The sequence below is a fragment of the Acanthochromis polyacanthus genome, chromosome 14 (assembly GCF_021347895.1).
Source record: "Acanthochromis polyacanthus isolate Apoly-LR-REF ecotype Palm Island chromosome 14, KAUST_Apoly_ChrSc, whole genome shotgun sequence".
NCBI lineage: Eukaryota > Metazoa > Chordata > Actinopteri > Pomacentridae > Acanthochromis > Acanthochromis polyacanthus.
The window spans coordinates 1375602-1395325 of record NC_067126.1 but is presented as its reverse complement, the minus strand read 5'-3'; the positions used below and the strand labels follow the sequence as shown (position 1 = coordinate 1395325).

Here is a 19724-nt window from a genome sequence, read left to right as displayed (position 1 = left end):
AGCTCCAGTTAGCTATAGTTAGCTACAGATAGCTCCTGCTGGCTACAGATAGCTCCTATTAGCTAGATGTATCTGCAGTTACTTGTTACTCACTAAAGTTAGCTCTTGTTAGCTGTTATTAGCAAGTAGCTCCTCTTAGCTCCAGATGGCTGTTGACATCCCTGAATCAGTGAGTGGTGTAAAATGTCCTGAAATAAGAGGCAGCTTCTGTGTGGATTCACAGACCTGCTGCTCTATGGGATGGAGAACATGACAGAACTAACAGAAATGAAGTCAGAGGCTCAACTTAAGCTGCTGCTGCAGCCTGAAACAGGAAATGGAGTTCAGCCTCAAAATGAACTAATGATGAGTACAGTCGGCCGAGGGACTTTCACTGCTGCAGCCTCAGTAACAACAACAACCATCAATTACCTCAGCAACAACTACCCTCAGTAACCTTAGCAACAACAACAAATCTCAGTAACCTTAGCAACAACAACAACTCTCAGTAACCTTAGCAACAACAACAAATCTCAGTAACCTTAGCAGCAACAACAACCCTCACTGACCTTAGCAGCAACAACAACCCTCAGTGACCTTAGCAGCAGCAACCCTCAGTGACCTTAGCAGCAACGACAACCCTAAGTGACCTTAGCAGCAACAACAACCCTCAGTGACCTTAGCAGCAACAAAAACCCTCAGTAACCCTAGCAACAACAACCCTCAGTGACCTTAGCAGCAACAACAACCCTCAGTGACCTTAGCAGCAGCAACCCTCAGTGACCTTAGCAGCAACAACAACCCTCAGTGACCTTAGCAGCAGCAACCCTCAGTGACCTTAGCAGCAACAAAAACCCTCAGTAACCCTAGCAACAACAACCCTCAGTGACCTTAGCAGCAACAACAACCCTCAGTGACCTTAGCAGCAGCAACCCTCAGTGACCTTAGCAGCAACAACAACCCTCAGTGACCTTAGCAGCAGCAACCCTCAGTGACCTTAGCAGCAACAAAAACCCTCAGTAACCCTAGCAACAACAACCCTCAGTGACCTTAGCAGCAACAACAACCCTCAGTGACCTTAGCAGCAACAACAACCCTCAGTGATCTTAGCAGCAACAACCCTCAGTGACCTTAGCAGCAACAAAAACCCTCAGTAACCCTAGCAACAACAACCCTCAGTAACCCTAGCAACAACAACCCTCAGTAACCCTAGCAACAACAACCCTTAGTAACCCTAGCAACAACAACACTCAGTAACCTCAGCAACAACAACCCTCAGTGACCTTAGCAGCAACAACAACCCTCAGTAACCCTAGCAACAACAACCCTCAGTAACCCTAGCAACAACAACCCTTAGTAACCCTAGCAACAACAACACTCAGTAACCCTAGCAACAACAACCCTCAGTAACCCTAGCAACAACAACCCTCAGTAACCTTAGCAACAACAACCCTCAGTGACCTTAGCAGCAACAACAACCCTCTGTAACCTTAGCAACAACAATCCTCAGTGACCTTAGCAACAAGAACAACCCTCAGTAACCTTAGCAACAAGAACAACCCTCAGTAACCTCAGCAACAACAACCCTCAGTAACCTCAGCAACAGGAACAACCCTCAGTAACCTCAGCAACAACAACCCTCAGTAACCTGAGCAACAAGAACAACCCTCAGTAACCTCAGCAACAACAACCCTCAGTGACCTTAGCAACAGCAACCCTCAGTAACCCTAGCAACAACAATCCTCAGTAACCTTAGCAACAACAAACCTCAGTGACCTTAGCAGCAACAACAACCCTCAGTAACCTTAGCAACAACAACCCTCAGTGACCTTGGCAACAAGAACAACCCTCAGTAACCTTAGCAACAAGAACAACTCTCAGTAACCTGAGCAACAAGAACAACCCTCAGTAAACTTAGCAACAACAAAAACCTTCAGTAACCTGAGCAACAACAACCCTCAGTAACCTTAGCAACAACAAACCTCAGTGACCTTAGCAGCAACAACAACCCTCAGTAACCTTAGCAACAACAACCCTCAGTGACCTTGGCAACAAGAACAACCCTCAGTAACCTTAGCAACAAGAACAACTCTCAGTAACCTGAGCAACAAGAACAACCCTCAGTAAACTTAGCAACAACAAAAACCTTCAGTAACCTGAGCAACAACAACCCTCAGTAACCTCAGCAACAACAACAACTCTCAGTAACCTTAGCAACAACAACAAACCTCAGTAACCTTAGCAACAACAACTCTCAGTAACCTCAGCAACAACAACCCTCAGTAACCTCAGCAACAACAACAACCCTCAGTAACCTTAACAACAACAACAACCCTCAGTAACCTTAGCGACAAGAACAACCTTCAGTAACCTTAGCAACAACAACAACCCTCAGTAACCTTAGCAACAAGAACAACCCTCAGTAACCTTAGCAACAACAACCCTCAGTAACCTTAGCAACAAGAACAACCCTCAGTAACTGTAATAACAACTCCCAGTAAACTCAGTAACAGCAACATCCGTCAGTAACCATAGTAACCTTAGCTCTAATAATTACCCTCTCTGTAAACATGGACTGACTGTGTGTGTGTGTCTCTGTCTGTGTATGTGTTATCAGTGTGTAATCAGTGTGCTGTCAGTGTGCTTTCAGTGAAACTGATTATTGATCTTCTATCAGCTGATTGTTCCCACACTGTGTGTGACCTTCAGTGTTCTAGGTTCTGTGGAGATCTGTTCTGCTGTAAAATATCTCCAAACTCCACTCTGGTTTTTGTTGTTGTCCAGAACCTCGATGCTCCCTGCAGCAGAAACATGTTCTCAGGGATTTGGTTTGGTTCCACAGTTCTCTGCAGGAATGTCATATGTTTGAGTTGCATCTGACGGTGTTCTGTCAGTTTTCTGTTAAACATCTGAACTGTGTGGAACAGAAAACATGAGAACAGAAAGATTCAGATAAAAGTGTCTGAGAAGCGCTCCACTTTATTCAGCAGCTAGGAGACCATTTAGTGCCTTTAAGGCAGCAGAGAATCTACTGACGGTCCAGCACACTGCAAACGTCCAGGTAACGTCCAGGTAACATCCACACAACTTCAGGTAATGCTCAGACAACATTCAGGTAACATTCAGACAACATCCAGGTAACATGGAGACAACATCCAGGTAACGTCCAGACAACATCCAGGTAACGTCTAGACAACATTCAGGTAACATTCAGACAACGTCCAGGTAACATCCAGCTCAGTTGGAGTATTTGTACTGTGAGTTGTGTACAACATTAGTCTGTGTGGTCTAAATAGTTTTTGTCCATTCTGCTGACAGTAATGGAGTATTCTGGTGTTTTACTGCAGTAAAGGGAAGCAGCAGGAGGTGAAGTAATGAGTCACATGTTGAATGTTCTTCTCTGGTCAGCTGATTCTGTCTTTGATGTGTTTCTGTTCCAGTGGAACACATTAAAGCTGCATCACATGATTATTCAGGAGTAATCTGATTACTGCAGGATGAGTGACGTCCGCTTGGCTGCAGCTTCCTCCATCGTCTCCAAGGTAACAGGATGCAGTTCCCACGGATACGAGCCTCCAGCCTTCGTCTTGCCTCCTCGGAACGTCCGGGTTCTTCTGGGAGGAGACGCCCGTCTGGAGGGGAAGGTAGGAACTGTTTATATCAGAGTCTAGAACATTTGTTTAGAACCTCAGCTGGTTCTGTTTGGAGGGAACTGTGTCACACTGAAGCAGAGTCTAGACGTTCTGAGGACGTTCTCAGGGAAACAGATGATGTTACATGATAATAATGGAAGAAGGTTCTCAAACCAGGAGAATGGCAGAACGTTTGTCATAAAATGTTATTAACAAGGTAGAACATTTTATGTTCTGTCTCTGTTATGTTCTGAAAATGTTCTAGGGACAATGAAGTGAAAAATAATAGTGTTCTTCTGTGAAATGTTCCCACAAGTTCCACAGCGTTACATCATAACAAAGAACTCTGTTCTCAAAGCAGCGTCTGGAACTCATTAATGTAACGTTCTACTGATGTTCTCTAAAAACATTTTAAATGTCTCCAGAGAACTTCCCCTGCCTTTAGGAAGAACATTGTGGGAACTGAAACTCCACTGAAAACGTCGCTAGAACCTACAGAACTTCAGGGTTTAGTAGCTGAGATGGAGTTTAAGAGTCATCATGAGTTCCAACATCTCAGAAGATTCAGACGAAACAAACCTAAAGAACCCATCCAGCCTGGTTCTTCTTCAGAATCAGTTCCTGGTTCCAGCATGTGGTTCAATTACTGATGTTTCATATTCATGGTGAACAGAGGAGGGTCAGAACTTCCAGGTGGATCTCAGATGGTCTGACGTGGTTCCAGAACTTCAGGGAGAGCTGAATGTTGAGGAGCAGACAGACCAGGAGATCAGGTTCTCCCGTTTATCCATTTAGATTCCATGGTGTGACAGAAACATGGATGAAACCCAGCAGCAGGTTGGATCAGTTGCACCTAGAAATCAAAGAACCTTGGAGTCCACCATTCTGTCAGTCAACCAGTCCTTCGTGTCCTGCAGGTCAGCAGATGTTTGGGTTCTCAGCCTTTAATAATGAGCAGGAGGTAGCAGATGTTCCAGGAGGTCTGGTGTCTCTGGGAGGTTCAGGGAGCAGACGGATTAACATTTCTTCTGTCTTGTGACTGACTGCATCCTGATGTGCAGCGACCCAGAACTCCCAGTTAGCAATAAGCACTGGTTCCTGCTGGTTCCTGCTGGTTCCACTATCCAGCATCTGTCAGAACATTCCCGATGCTCTGATTCAGCTTAACCTCCTCTCAAAATAGGAAAAGAAACACCAGTTTATAGACCAGTTTAACCAGGTAAAGACCAGATCACAGACTGGATGAGGTGAATCTGAAGGCAGCACGCTGTGTTCAGATCAGCTGCTCAGAGGGAAAATCCCACAACGCCTGAACGCATCGTCAGACCAATCACATGATGGAAGGAGCTGCAAAGCCTCATGGGAGCTGGAGTCAGAAACACACACACACACACACACACACACACACACACCCACGCCCCCCACACAAACACATGTTTGTCTTTCTATCCTTGTGAGGACTTACCATTGACTCCCATTCATATCTAACCCCTAACCCCTAACCAAACCCTAACCCTAACCCTAACCAAAACAATGGCTAACCCTAAAGAAACGTTTTTACACTTTTACTTTTTTCAGTAACAACAACATGGCCAAGAAAACACTGTTTCCCCTCATGGGGACCCAAATGAGGTCCCCAGAAATGACGTTTGTTTGGATATTCCTATCGTTGTGGGGACATTTGGTCCCCACAACCCCTATAATTACCAGTCCACACACACACACACACACACACACACACACACACACACACACACACACACACACACACACACACACACACACACACACACACACACACACACACACCTGTTCTGTGTGTCTTTCAGGTACGAGGTCATCCTGAGCCACAGGTCACATGGTACAGAGGAGGGAGGGCTGTGATTGGTGGAGAGCACTGCCTGGTAGAACAAGGTGGGCGGGGCACTTTCAGCCTGGTGGTGGGCGGAGTCACAGAGGAGGACGTGGGCAGGTACACCTGTCAGGCAACCAATCAGGCGGGTAGACGTCAGGTTACTGTGGAGATCCTTCTGGATGGTACGAACAGCTGTGGTAACCGTTCTCCTTAGATTCTCCTTTGGTTCTCCATTGGTTCTAAACCTGTTCTAATTTGGTTCTCCACCAGTTCTTCATTGGTTCTCCTTTGGTTTTCCGCCTTTTCTTTATTGGTCCTCCTTTGGCTCTTCTTCAAGATGTAGGGTTAAACTCAGAACCACTAAAGCCAGAATGCCCTACTGGTTTCTGCTGCAGCAGAACCTCATTTAGAATGTCATGCTCACAAATTGTTCTGTTCATAAATCATGTATCCAGAACCCAGACTGTTAAAAACATGGATCCTGAATTTTCAAAGCCTCTAACCATCACATGTTTAAGGTTCCTTAGCTCTTGAAGCAGAGCCTCGGCAGTGAAGAACCCTGTTCTCTTTAGGAATCAGTCAGCAGAGTTCAGCTGGTTCTGGATTGTTTAAAGGACGTTCTATGTTCTCTCTACTCCATGAATTCACTGGTTGGGCAGCTCCTCAGTCAGGCCATAGAACCGCCTCAGACAGGTGATTTAGAGAAGAACAGGGGATTTAGAGAACAGGGGCCTCATTTATAAAGCTTGCGTACGCACAAAACAGGGCTAGAAAGTGGCGTACGCCACTTTCTACGCAAAGGTTGTGATTTCTAAAACAAACTTGGCGTGAGAATGTGCGCACCGGTGTACCAACCTTGATGCTTGCTTAAGCACATTTTGGAGACAGAGGGAACGGCAGTGCCGGAGGGTGAAGTGGTGAACTGAAACCAGATTGATCTCAAACCTTTATTGTTATCACATATTAGACTTGTAGAGCCGGATAATCATAAACCCTCATTGTTGTAGATGTTCATATAGTGCGTCATTCGGCCTACGACTGTATTTGCAGAACTATGTTCATATATCAACAGGAGTGGATTGAACGTTATTTCATTCGGTCGTTTGACCGAAGGGCCGGTATCTGGGGCCGGTGCAGTGATCTCTATTAAATAATTTTGTTTACTGATCACCCGGCGCCTGTATGGCTCATCGGGGAAAGCAGAAGACCCATTTGTAGGGCTGGTCTCTGATGCAGTGGCCCGGGTTCGATTCCTGCCTGCAGCACTTTTATGCATGTCTTCCTACTCTTCTCCCCATTTCCTGTCACTCTTCACTGCAACTATCACAGTAAACAGGTAAAAAAAAGTAAAGAATTTTGTTTATTTATCCATATGCGGCCGAATGGGATGAGCGTCCAACCATTAATCAGCCCTGTACAGGCACACATGCTTCACACCACAACCCCCGAGTGAAAATGAATTTGTCTGTGAACCGAAAAAATGTACATTCAATCAGTGTACAAATTATTTGTACATCGGACATGATCATAACAAATTTAGTGTCAGGGTGGCCTGGGTCACACATGATTCATTCATCCTGACGCACAGCAGTGAACAGACTGCAGGGGGCGCTGCGTGAAATGCCGTGGATCAGCAGCTTATTTATATACAGATACATTCATGAGTTACTTTGCATTGACCATTCATGGTAAAATGTGGGTGTGTTGTGGGCGGAATGTGAGGTGGATCCACCTGTGCAATCTTCCAGCTGGTGTGTGATTTATCAAGAAATTGCATGCAGCTGTGCTTACGCAAAGTTTTATAAATCAGGGGCGAAGGGCATACGCCATTTTCGTATTTTCGGCGTACGCAAACTTTAGTATGAATCCTACGCAATGTTTTATAAATGAGGCACCTGGTGATTTAGAGATAGAACAGGTGATTATTTCAGGACTCAGTTTGATGCTAAGCCTGCTGTAGTTTCAACTTGATGAACCTGAACTCTGATGATTCTTAATGACTCTGCAGAAGAAATACTTTTATCACTTTAAGTGCATTTTTCTGATGATACTCATGTACTTCTACTCTGTGAGTACTGTAATGTGTTCCTCACACTCCATCAGAACATCTGTGAGGTTCTAGATGTTCTGCAGGAACGTAAAACTCAGCGCGAGGTCCTGCAAAGGTACTGGAAGTATTTCAGAGATCAGATCAGGTCACTAAACATCCTCTTCCTCAGATGTTCTGTTCATAGAAAGTTCTTCTGCTCCAGTCTGGGTTGAGTTAAGAACAGTGTGAAGCTCTGATGTTTTTCCACCTGCAGAGACTTCTGGGAACAGATTCCTCCCGCCATCCTGCATGAGAACAGGGTGAGGATCATTAAATGTCTAATCTCATTCACAGACACTCAGCAGCTGTTTCCTCAGAGTTTAGATCTGATAAGTGCTGGTTATAATAGCAGTTAGTGTGAGACACCAGCAGGGGGCGCTGCAGCAGGCTTCAGGTGTTACAAGGACCTGATGCAGATCAATGATGAACTAATCCTCCTGTTGTCTTCATTTAAGAAAGTTGTTTCCTTGTCTGAAAAATATTCAAAAATTCAGCTAAAATTTCTGCCAAATTTCTGAAAATCTGCAAAACCTTTAGAAGAAAATTCCAATAATTCCTTAAAAGTCTCCCTCGAAATATTTATTCAAAAAATCCACCAAATTTGGCAAGAAAATTCTTGTGAATAATTGTTTTAAAAAATGAGCAAAAATCTTCAAAAAAATCCTAAAAATATCTAAAGTGATTATATCAGTAAAACTTTTGATATTTTCTTGAAGAACATTCACAAAAAATCATAAAAAAGGTTTTTATGTGAATGTTCTCAAAGAAACATTTTTTTAACATTTCTTTTTTTCCACCAAAAAATGTTCAAAGATTTCCCAAAAATGTTGAAAATGTGGACATCAGAAGTTTCACTGTAAAAATCTATATTTTTTTCCCCATTTTCAAACTTTAAAACGGGTCAATCTGATCTGTGGGATGACACCAGGGACAAAGGCTAAAATGATTTAAAACACAGGAGGTCCTCATGAAAACGTAATCAAAGCCGCTCCATGCATCACCATATCCATCAGTTCTTCAGTTCTGCACACCAACGACTTTCCTGCATGTTTGAATCATTTTACCAGAAGATGACAGAACATGTTGACCCATGTTGGTCGGTGTTTCTGTTCCCAGCATTTTATTCTAATTTCACTTCCATGGAGACGGTTTCCTTTTCTTCCAAGCATCAGAAGAGTCTGACTTACACTGGGAGCCATAATGAAGGTAAAAAGTTAGAGAATGTAGCACAATCCACAACCAGAGAATGGAAACAAAGCCGTCTGATAGCGCCGTGTGACGACGTATTCATCCGCTTCGCTCGTCGACTAGTTCCACGTAACCAGTTCTGACATAACAATGAAACGCTGTAGGTAGAGGACGCCGTAAACCGAGGACCTCCAGTACTTTAAAGCAGTGGCTCCAGGACCCATCATCGCCATTAATGACAAGCCGCGACACAAATACAGGAAAATTTTCAACTTCTCAAATGAATTGAATGAAATGATGGTGCAGTTTAAACCAGAGATCACAGAATGCCAACACAAAACAAAACAAGTTTATTGATGAACCAAAATGACTTCAAGTGGTGATAATAGTAATTATCAAGTAAGGGAAATATTCCCTTTGATGCTCAGTTAGCTGCATTTGAAGTAAATCCAAAATGCTTCACTTCAGTAACATCAGTTTATTTTCAGACTTAAAGCTGCTGTCCGGAGTTTCCGTTTGTTTTCAATTTATGTATCATTTTTTAACAAAGCTTAAATGTGTTAGTCTAGTTCGATACTATAGTATAAAGTTAATATAACGCGATATGAAAATTTATTCCTGAGCTCCGCCTTCCTCTCATAGACCCCCATGTTATTCAAAAAGCGCCGGTCGCTGCCGACCAATCAAGTTCGAGCTTCAGCTTTGTCATGCTGTCAATCAACGGTTACGCGCACAGCAAGCAAGCCCATGCAGAGGTGGGCGAGCTACGCACTACGCAACCGCGCACACATTTGTTTTGCTTGTGGAGGAGAGAGCATCAGGGCTCAGCAACTTCCAGAAAAGTTACCAATCCCACGGCTTGTCAGGCCAAGAGACTGCAGGACGTTCTTTGGCTCGGGGTGCTCGCGTCGCTCCCCGACCACGGCCTCCATAGCCCGCCTGACGGCTTCGTTTAGATGCCCGACCTCTGGAGGAAGATGTTGGGGCGTCTGGGACATACTCTTCGTCAGAGGAGTCATGCAATTCTGAACTCTAGATAGAAATAAATAAACAATGTAACACATATACACGCGTAAATGCACTAAGTTTGATAAACAACGTCATCCAGAGGGATACACGAGTGTAATCACATATTGAAACTTTACTCGTTCGTCCTAGCAGATTCATGTTATTTTGGTATTAGGACAAGTTAGACTCAATACAGCATTCTAACGTAATTCCTTTATTATTTACTAAATGTACTAAATGCAGAAGAGGGGAAAACAGCAAAACAGGCGAGATGCTGCAGCACTCCGGGCACTCCTCTCATGTACTGCGCGCGTGCACAAATAAAGGGGCGAAATCAGAGGGAGGGACCAACAGTGTTCTGGGAGACGCTGCGATTCAAACTCCGGACAGCAGCTTTAACAGCACAAACATGAAATAAAAATGTGTCAGCACTGAGCAGCAGTGTCAAAAAGAACTCAAACATGGAGCTTTCACTGAGTACCCACTTACTGAATATAAAACAATTTCCTTTTAAAACTATCCAGTCACTTCTTCAAGTATTAATCATAAGGCTGACAGCAATCAGAACATTTCAGTAATCATTTTTAACAGACTCATTTTTAACAGAGGATCCTCACTCTCTGAACCGACACAATCAACACTGCACTATGGGGGAAAAAATCTGTTTCCTCAGTAGCAATTTTTATCCACAAACTCAAAACAAATTAAACAAAAAGTGCAATTTAAAATGATTCAAGTACACAAAATGAACTTTTCTTCTGATTAGCTTATCAATAGGTAAATATTGAAAATCATTATGCTTTGAAGAAAATTAAGCAGCACTTATTTCCACCTTAGGTGTAACACTGATGTCACAGACCTGAGTTTGGAGGAATTAATGGGAGAACTGGGCATGATTTTTGCTCCAGACAAGAGTCTCAGAGTTGCTTTGTCGACTAGAACTCCAGACTCTGAGGTCATGCTCAATGTCCAGTCTGTTTCTGTGCTTTGTCTTCAGCTGAACCAGAGCTGAGAAGCCACACTCACAGAGATAAGTAGTGCTGAATGGCAAGAGGATCTTTACTGCTCGAGTGGCAAGGGAAGGATACTCGCTCATCACAATGATGCACCAGAAATGGGAGAGGCTTATCTCCATGCATTTCTTTTTCAGTGTGTGGTCACATGACAGCTCCACCAGCTGACTCTCTGCGTTGCTTGGCAACGTGACGCTTTCCAAGTCGATTCCAAAGGGTCGCGTATCCAATCATCCCTCTGATTCTCAGGAAAGTAGTGATTAAACCGCTCCAGACGTTTATTCAGATGTGTCGTGATCGTTTTGCTCATTACATTATTTCCTCTCGTGTCCAGCTGCTGTCCCTCATGACAGGCAGTGGGGAACATGTCGAGCTGGTTTTTAGAAACATGACTTGCCCATAAGGAGATATTTTTTTGAAAGCGTCGAATTGGTCCTCTGCAATGGTGTAGGGCTTTTTTAACTTCACAATACGATGTGCCACCTGGTAAGATGCATGCAGTGCCCGTTCTTGCTTCGAGCACGAAGAAGTAAGACACTTTTGTGATGTCCTCAAGTCGTCCTGAAGTACTCAGCAGGTTTATCTTTGACAGAGTGGAGTTTTGTTTCCAAATGCCGCTTCAGTTTTGAAGGCTTCATGCTTTCGTTGTATCTGCGTTTCGCCATGCTCAGCAGATGTAAATGTACGTCGCAGGTCTTTTTCTATGGTGTGAAATGGCGGGTGTCAACTCGCATTACAGAGCATTATCGCCATCCACTGTTCAGGAGTAAGAATGACAATTAATTTCTTTTTCCCCAGGCAAAGCCCCGCGACCCACTTTTGGGTCGCGACCCACCAGTTGAGAAACATTGCTTTAAACTATTGAAATAATTAACATTTCTGACATTTATGAGCTGGAGTCATGTAATCTGTGGTATTTTGCATATTATTTTAGCAGCTCTAAAGATTACAGCTGTGTAAAACATCTGAAGCTTTGAGGCAGATGTAGTAGGAACAGTATGATCTGGGCCACCATCTTCAGCTTCACACTCCATTTCCCATGATGCAACAGACCGAGCATCTGGAGCCAGAGTCCACCGAGGTTCATCACCAAACCCAGCCGAGTGGTGGCCAAACTGGGACAGAGCGGGAAGTTCACCACCAAAACCACAGGACGCCCCCAGCCCCGGGTCACATGGTACAAGGTGAGAGGAGCTTAAGTGATGCTTAGAATCTTAAACGGATCTTTGATGACGACTTGCTTGTTTTCGCTTCCTGTGTCTCAGGAGGAGGAGGAGCTTCAGCCAGGTGGGCGGGTCAGCATCTATGAGCGTTCCGGCCTCCACTTCCTGGAGATACAGGAAGTGTGCGCAGATGACACAGGAAGTTACAGGTGTTCAGTCACCAACGGCGCCGGATCAGCGACCGCCACCGCCGAGCTCAGCATCCAGGGTGAGTGGACCAATCAGGATGGCCGATAGGTGGGGTGAAATGTTAATGCTCAGCTCTTGCATGCTGATTGGTGGTTCCCTTGCTGGCCCCACCCACACGTTAGGAAATAAAGCTGTCAGGGTGTTGGAGACATTTTGCAGCTACAAAAAATAAGGTTAAACTGGATAAAATCTGTAACTTCGTGTCTGCTGCTTCTCCTCCAGGTGGTCCTGACTCTGCATCCTCCAGGTGAGTCTGTCCTCTAACCTGCCTCCATCAGCCCACTCATTTACTAGATACTAGATCATGCTGCTGGAACACTAAAACAACCAGAGCTGAAACCGTCAAGAAGAAACTTCCAATCATTTTATGCAATAATAAATTATTTTTAAAAAATTTGTAAAATCTTCCAAAAAATCCTAAAAATATCTAAAGGGATTACATATATATCAGTAAAACTTCTAACATTTTCTTTAAGAGCATTCACAAAAAATCAACAAAATCCAGCAAATTTCACTGGATTTTGGTTGATTTTTATGTGAATGTTCTTAAAGAAACATTTTTTTTAACATTTCTTTTTTTCCACCAAAAAATGTTCAAATATTTCCCAAATATGCTGAAAATGTGGACATCAGAAGTTTCACTGTTAAAATATTTTTTTCCCCCACATTTTCAAATTTTAAGTTTGCAAAACCTTCAGGGAGAAAATTCCAATTAAAAAAAAAGTTGATAAGAAAATTCTTGTAAATATTTCAAAAAATGCAACCAGAACTGTTTCCTTTTTACAACATCACAGCCACTGTGTTCCCTGCAGGTCTGTGGACCCTCCTGAGGACCCTCAGACCAGAACCAGGAGCCCAGCAGTAGACAGAGCAGCTCCCAGTGCTCCCAGTACTCCCAGACCTCCAGTACAGCTCCCCCTGCTGGCTGAGAGCAGAACTGCAGCTGCTCAGGTCGCTGTAATCAGAGTACTGTTGTTATCAAACTGAAGCCCTCACCTCCAGTCATTTAATCTGTTGCTGTAATGGTAGATGTTAGATCATATCTGAGATTTTTAAAATGAAAACCAGCTGGCATAAATTAGATTTGTCATTCTTCTTATGAATAATATTTATAATAATAATAATAAAACTCTTACCGGTGGTTAGTACTCATCAATGGGCAGCTCAATTAATCACAAATATATCATTAGAAAAAACTAAGTATTATAAATCATTCAATCATTCTTTGTCAAAAGTCCTACTGTGACACTGAAGTATTTATTTATTATTATTTATAACTTCCAAAGCATATTCAGATAAAATAAAAATAACTGGATTTTGTTGAAGTACTGCAGTAAATAACTTAACTTCTGCTAAATGTAAACCGAACAAACACCTGCTTTAACCACTATTAGAAACTACAGAACCACGTATTAAATATGTACTGCAGATGGAGCAGGTTCTCCACAATACTAGTGCTACTGGATCAGATTTCCACAGCGTTAGAGTTGAAAAGAGCACATTTTAAAGTACAGCTAACAGAGCAACCACAACAGCTAACAGATCAGCTAACAGAACAGCTAACAGAGTAAACACAGCAGCTAATGGAGCAGCTAACAGAGCAGCTAGCAAAGCAGCTAACCAAGCAGCTAACGGAGTAACCACAGCAGCTAACAGACCAGGTAACGGAGCAGCTAACAGAGCAGCTAACAGAGTAACCACAGCAGCTAACAGAGCAGCTAACAGAGTAACCACAGCAGCTAACGGATCAGGTAATGGAGCAGCTAACAGAGCAGCTAACAGAGTAACCACATCAGCTAACTGAGACGTTAACAGAGCAGCTAACAGAGTAACCACAGCAGCTAACAGACCAGCTAACACAGCAGCTAACAGAGTAACCACAGCAGTTAACAGACCTGCTAAAGGAGCAGCTAACCGAGCAGCTACCAGAGTAACCACAGCAGCTAACAGACCAGCTAACGGAGCAGCTAACAGAGCAGCTAACAGAGTAACCACAGCAGCTAGCAGGCCAGCTAACACAGCAGCTAACAGAGTAACCACAGCAGCTAACACAGCAGCCAACAGAGTAACCACAGCAGCTAGCAGGCCAGCTAACGGAGCAGCTAACAGAGCAGCTGACAGAGTAACCACAGCAGCTAACAGAGCAGCTAACAGAGTAACCACAGCAGCTAACAGATCAGCTAACAGAGCAGCTAACAGAACAACCACAGCAGCTAACAGAGCAGCTAATGGAACAGCTAACAGAGCAGCTCACTAGACATGTTACGGAGCAGCTAGCAGAGCAGCTAACTGAACAGCTAACAGAGCTGCTAACAGAGAAACCACAGCAACTACTTGAACAGGTAACGGAGCAGCTAGCAGAGCAGCTAACTGAACAGGTAACGGATCAGCTAACAGAGTAACCACAGCAGCTAACTGAACAACTAACCGAGCAGCTAAAACAGAGCAGCTAGCTGAACAGATAACAGAGCAGCTAACCTAACAGCTAACAGAGCAACCACTGCAGCTACCTGAACAGCTAACACAACAGCTAACAGAACAACTGCAGCAGCTAACTGAACAACTAACAAAGCATGTAACTGAACAAGTAACGGAACAGCTAACACAACAGCTAACAGAGCAGCTAGCATATCAGCTAACGGAGCAGCTAACTGAACAGGTAACAGAACAGCCGGACATGTTGCTAATGAGGCAGCATTTCAGCAACATTTCAGCTAACAGAGCAGCTAACACCAGTTAAAGTGATGTTAATGGGACTTTTCTGTTTCTGCAGGTGCAACCAGTCGGTCCTGATCCAGTTCAGACCGGTTCAGTCCAACAGCAGGTGTCTGGTTCAGGCAGTAGCAGGTCAGAATGAAGCTAACAGCAGCTAGCTAATTACAGAAGATAATGTTGTTTACTTAATTATGTTTTCTAGTTAATGTTGTTTTAGCTCTTCAACCAATGTTTTATAGCAAATGTTATGGCGCTAATTTTCCTGAAGCTACGTCACTGCAGCTAAGTTTACATTAGCGATTGTTACATTAGCAAATATTAGTTTTGTTAATTTTATGTAACTGCTGTTACTTCAGCTCATGGTACATTGTCTTTAATTGCTTTAGATATCAGCTAAAGTTACTTTAATAATGTATTAGCTATTTTTCCTTAATGAGAGCTACTTCAGCTAATTTTACTTTGAATAATGTTAGCTTAGCTATTGTTACTTTAGCTGCTGTTGCTTCATTCAGCTAATGCTAATATGTAAGTTAACATGTTATGTATGAATAGAAACTACTGCACTGTTGATTAATGGATTAGTGAGTTTTCTGATCCCAATTGTTTCAGTTACTTTGATGTGAGAGCAGGAAAAACACCTCATATTTCATCTAAATGTGTAGTTTTATTTTGAAAGGAGGTTTTTAAAATAGCTGCTGATCAGTGAATGTTCTCATTAGTTAAGCGGATAAGTCAAATGATAGTTCACTTTTTCAGGAAAGCACCAAATTTGGTACAGACATAGTATATGACCATATAATTGTTTTAAGAGGAGTACCCCAAAAATCTAAGCCCCCTGGTGGCTGCCATTTATAACACTGTTATAAATGGCTTTATTGAATCCGCAGACTCCTAAACAATGGGGGTAGATCTTGAAAGTACCTTTGTATCTGCCGTATTAAGGGAGATATTACATAAATAGGTTTAGCAAGGCGGCCATATTTGAATTCAAGATGGCGGCCACCAGGGGGCTTAGATTTTTGGGGTACTCCTCTTTAATCAATTGTATGGTCATATACTATGTCTGTACCAAATGTGGTGCTTTCCTGAAAAAGTGAACTATCGACCCCAAATTTTGGTCTTATCCCCTTAACTACATGGTTTCAGTCTGTCTGTGGTGTTTCCTGGGTGTCAGCTTCGGGACTCTTCTGGTTCTTCTGCTCTTCCAGGGCCTTGAGGAGGTCCACACCGAGGTCCATCCTGTGGTTCAAGGCCGTTCCTCTGGACCAGGAGACCACAGAGGGGACCCAGGTCACCTTCACCTGCCAAGGTCCTCAACACCTCTGGTTCCAACTTAACAAAGAGCTTTCAGACAGGCCAGAACATCTCACATCAGCTCAGTTTAAGAGGAATCTTTGAGTTTTCCATACATTTCTTTAAAAGGCGTGACTAATTAGATATTTGTTGACTTTAAGCTTGATCTGTGAAATACAGAAGTCCCATGTTTGAGCACCGTTAACCCTTAAAAAGCCAGGACTGAGTATACTCGTTACCCCTTACTCTTACACACACAGTCGAAACCGAACATTCTCGGCTCAGTACGTGTGACTTATTTATGATTGCTAATTACCATGAAATATGCACACACCCGTATGTTTAAGTCGACCTATGGTAAGATATAAACATTGGCCCCAAATTTGCTTATTTCAAACGATAAAGCAGTATGAGCCGTTATAACGAAGCCGCAATTACGAAGCTCTTATCGGGGCCGCGTATCAGCCGAAATTCAATATGGTGAAAGACTTGATCGATATTTTTATGGATTAGGTGGTTTTAGTATATGTACTTCTCCAGAAACATGGCCTTGTAAGGGTTAATGCAGACCATTGTACAATATGAAAGACTTGGTCACACAAAGGACACAACTGTTGTTTTTGTTGAACTTTAATAACTGTTTGAGCAGAAACTAAATGTTGGTAGGTCTGGTCCAAGTACAAGAGTCCCGGAGTTTCAACATTGTTAGAGCCAATCAGGACCATAAAGTTATATTCATCACTGATTCATCAAATTAATCAGTGATTAATGTAATTAATAATAATCAGTGATTCATCAAATGAAAACAGCACAGGGTAAAGGTAAAACACATTTCATGGTTACAGATTCTCTAAAGCAAAAATTTGCTGCTTTTTCTCATGTCTGTTACCTGATACCTGTACCTGTATCTCTACCTGTACCTGTATCTCTACCTGTACCTGTAGCTCTACCTGTACCTGTAGCTCTACCTGTACCTGTATCTCTAGCTGTACCGGTAGCTCTAGCTGTACCTGTGGCTCTAGCTGTACCTGTATCTCTACCTGTACCTGTATCTCTACCTGTACCTGTACCTGTATCTCTACCTGTACCTGTATCTCTACCTGTACCTGTACCTGTAGCTCTACCTGTACCTGTATCTCTACCTGTACCTGTACCTGTATCTCTACCTGTACCTGTATCTCTACCTGTACCTGTACCTGTAGCTCTACCTGTACCTGTATCTTGACCTGTACCTGTAGCTCTAGCTGTACCTGTGGCTCCAGCTGTACCTGTATCTCTACCTGTACCTGTATCTCTACCTGTACCTGTGGCTCCAGCTGTACCTGTATCTCTACCTGTACCTATATCTCTACCTGTACCTGTACCTGTAGCTCTACCTGTACCTGTATCTCTACCTGTACCTGTATCTCTAGCTGTACCTGTAACTCTACCTTTACCTGTAGCTCTACCTGTACCTGTATCTCTACCTGTGCCTGTATCTCTAGCTGTACCTGTAGCTCTACCTGTACCTGTATCTCTACCTGTACCTGTATCTCTACCTGTACCTGTATCTCTAGCTGTACCTGTAACTCTACCTGTACCTGTAGCTCTACCTGTACCTGTATCTCTACCTGTACCTGTATCTCTACCTGTACCTGTAACTCTAACTGTACCTGTAGCTCTATCTGTACCTGTAGTTCTATTTGTAGCTCTATCTGTACCTGTAGCTCTACCTGTACCTGTAACTCTAACTGTACCTGTAGCTCTATCTGTACCTGTAACTCTAACTGTACCTGTAGCTCTATCTGTATCTGTAGTTCTACTTGTATCTCTACCTGTATCTTTACCTGAGGGTGCGCTCGTCTGTCCTCTTACCTGCTTTCAGTGTCCTCTGATGCTGTTGCCGTGGTTACCTGGCTGAGGGGCAGGGACCAGGTGAGGACAGGGCAGCAGAGACGGGACGGCAGCCGTCTTACTCTCACCATGGAGAGAGTGAGACAGGTAGATGAGGGGACCTACAGGTGTGAGCTGACCACCACTGATGGACTGACCATTACCTCGTCAACGTGGAGGCTCCGAGTCCACAGTAAGAGCTGTCTGACTGACTGCAACCTGTCTGTCTGTAGCCTGTCTGTCTGTAGCCTGTCTGTCTGTAGCCTGTCTGTCTGCAACCTGTCTGTCTGTAGCCTGTCTGTCTGCAACCTGCCTGGCTGTAGCCTGTCTGTCTGCAACCTGTCTGTCTGTAGCCTGTCTGTCTGCAACCTGCCTGGCTGTAGCCTGTCTGTCTGTAACCTGTCTGTCTGTCTGTAACTTGTCTGTCTGTCACCTCTCTGTCTGCAACCTGTCTGACTGTAACCTGTCTGTCTGTCTGTAACCTGTCTTTTTGTACCCTGTCTGTGGAGTTGTTGCTGTAGCTGACAGTGTTATGAGGACGGTGTGTTGGACTGAGTCCTCCAGCAGAGGGCAACATAGACTCTAATCACAGAAACACACATGAACAACATATATGAACATGAACTTCACGTAAAGCTGGGACTGTTGTTGGTTTATGACAGTGACTGACAGACTTTAACCTGGTTTTAACATGAACTAGACTCTCAGAGGGAAATCTGAACAGAAATATAGACTGAAATATAGACAGAAATATAGACTGAGATATAGACTGATGTACAGTATAGACAGAAATATGGACTGAGATATTGAAAGAAATATAGATTGAAATATCGAGAGAATTACTGACTGAAAACCAGCAGAAGTTTTCTTTAACTCTGAAACTTTATTTAAACTTGAAGCAGGTCAACGTTGTTAAACTTTATTTACAGTTGAAGCTGGTCAACGTTGTGGATCTTCACCAGTCTTTCCACTTCTCCAGATCAGTTTTTAAAGCTGCTCTGTCAGAGTATTTAATGATTGTCAGTAAAGTTTTATTTTTAGTCTTTTTGTCTTCTGGCAGTTTGCTGAGTAAGACGACAGAAAGACGACAGCAGATACTGTTGGTAGAGAGAGGAAACAACGTGACTCCGAAAGTAAAAGGAGTTAAATGAGCAGATGTGAGAACAGCTCTCTGCACTGTAAAACCTCTCAGGACTCCAGTAGAACCAGCTCTGTTCTGAAGGAAGAAGAAGGTGAACAGAACTCTCATGGTTAAAAGACAGGAACAGAACGGTTTTATGGAGAATTATGGAGATAAATGTCAGTGAAGTCTGTCATCACAAGTAGTTCAGATGAAGTGTCTGTTGTCCCACACTGTTTCTGTCTATCGAGGTCTTCTGGTGGTTTCAGTCCTCTTGGTGATCCTCCTGTGGATCAGAGGGTCACAGTGATCAGAGCAAAAAACAGCAGGTTTTACAGTGAGGAGGAGGAGGAAGGAGTCCAGGAGGAGATGTGGAGCCATATAAAGACAAAACACGCTGCTGCTGCTGCTGCTGCTGCTGCTGCTGCACATATACACATACACATATATAATACACACATAATACACACACATATAATACACACACATATAATACACACATAATACACACACACATAATACACACACATATAATACACACACACATA

At 43.4% G+C, this 19724-nt stretch overlaps 1 protein-coding gene across 1 annotated transcript in view; it reads left to right on the top strand.

Moving 5' to 3' along the window:
* Window positions 1-19724, top strand: part of mylkb (myosin light chain kinase b) — a 103874-nt gene that overhangs the window by 2097 nt on the left and 82053 nt on the right. Inside the window, 10 exon segments of the mRNA XM_051958750.1 lie at window positions 3476-3623; window positions 5441-5648; window positions 7770-7815; window positions 11816-11948; window positions 12030-12195; window positions 12399-12423; window positions 12989-13127; window positions 14950-15023; window positions 16100-16200; window positions 18049-18249. Coding sequence (XP_051814710.1) covers window positions 3477-3623; window positions 5441-5648; window positions 7770-7815; window positions 11816-11948; window positions 12030-12195; window positions 12399-12423; window positions 12989-13127; window positions 14950-15023; window positions 16100-16200; window positions 18049-18249 — 1240 coding nt within the window. The 5' untranslated portion in view covers window position 3476.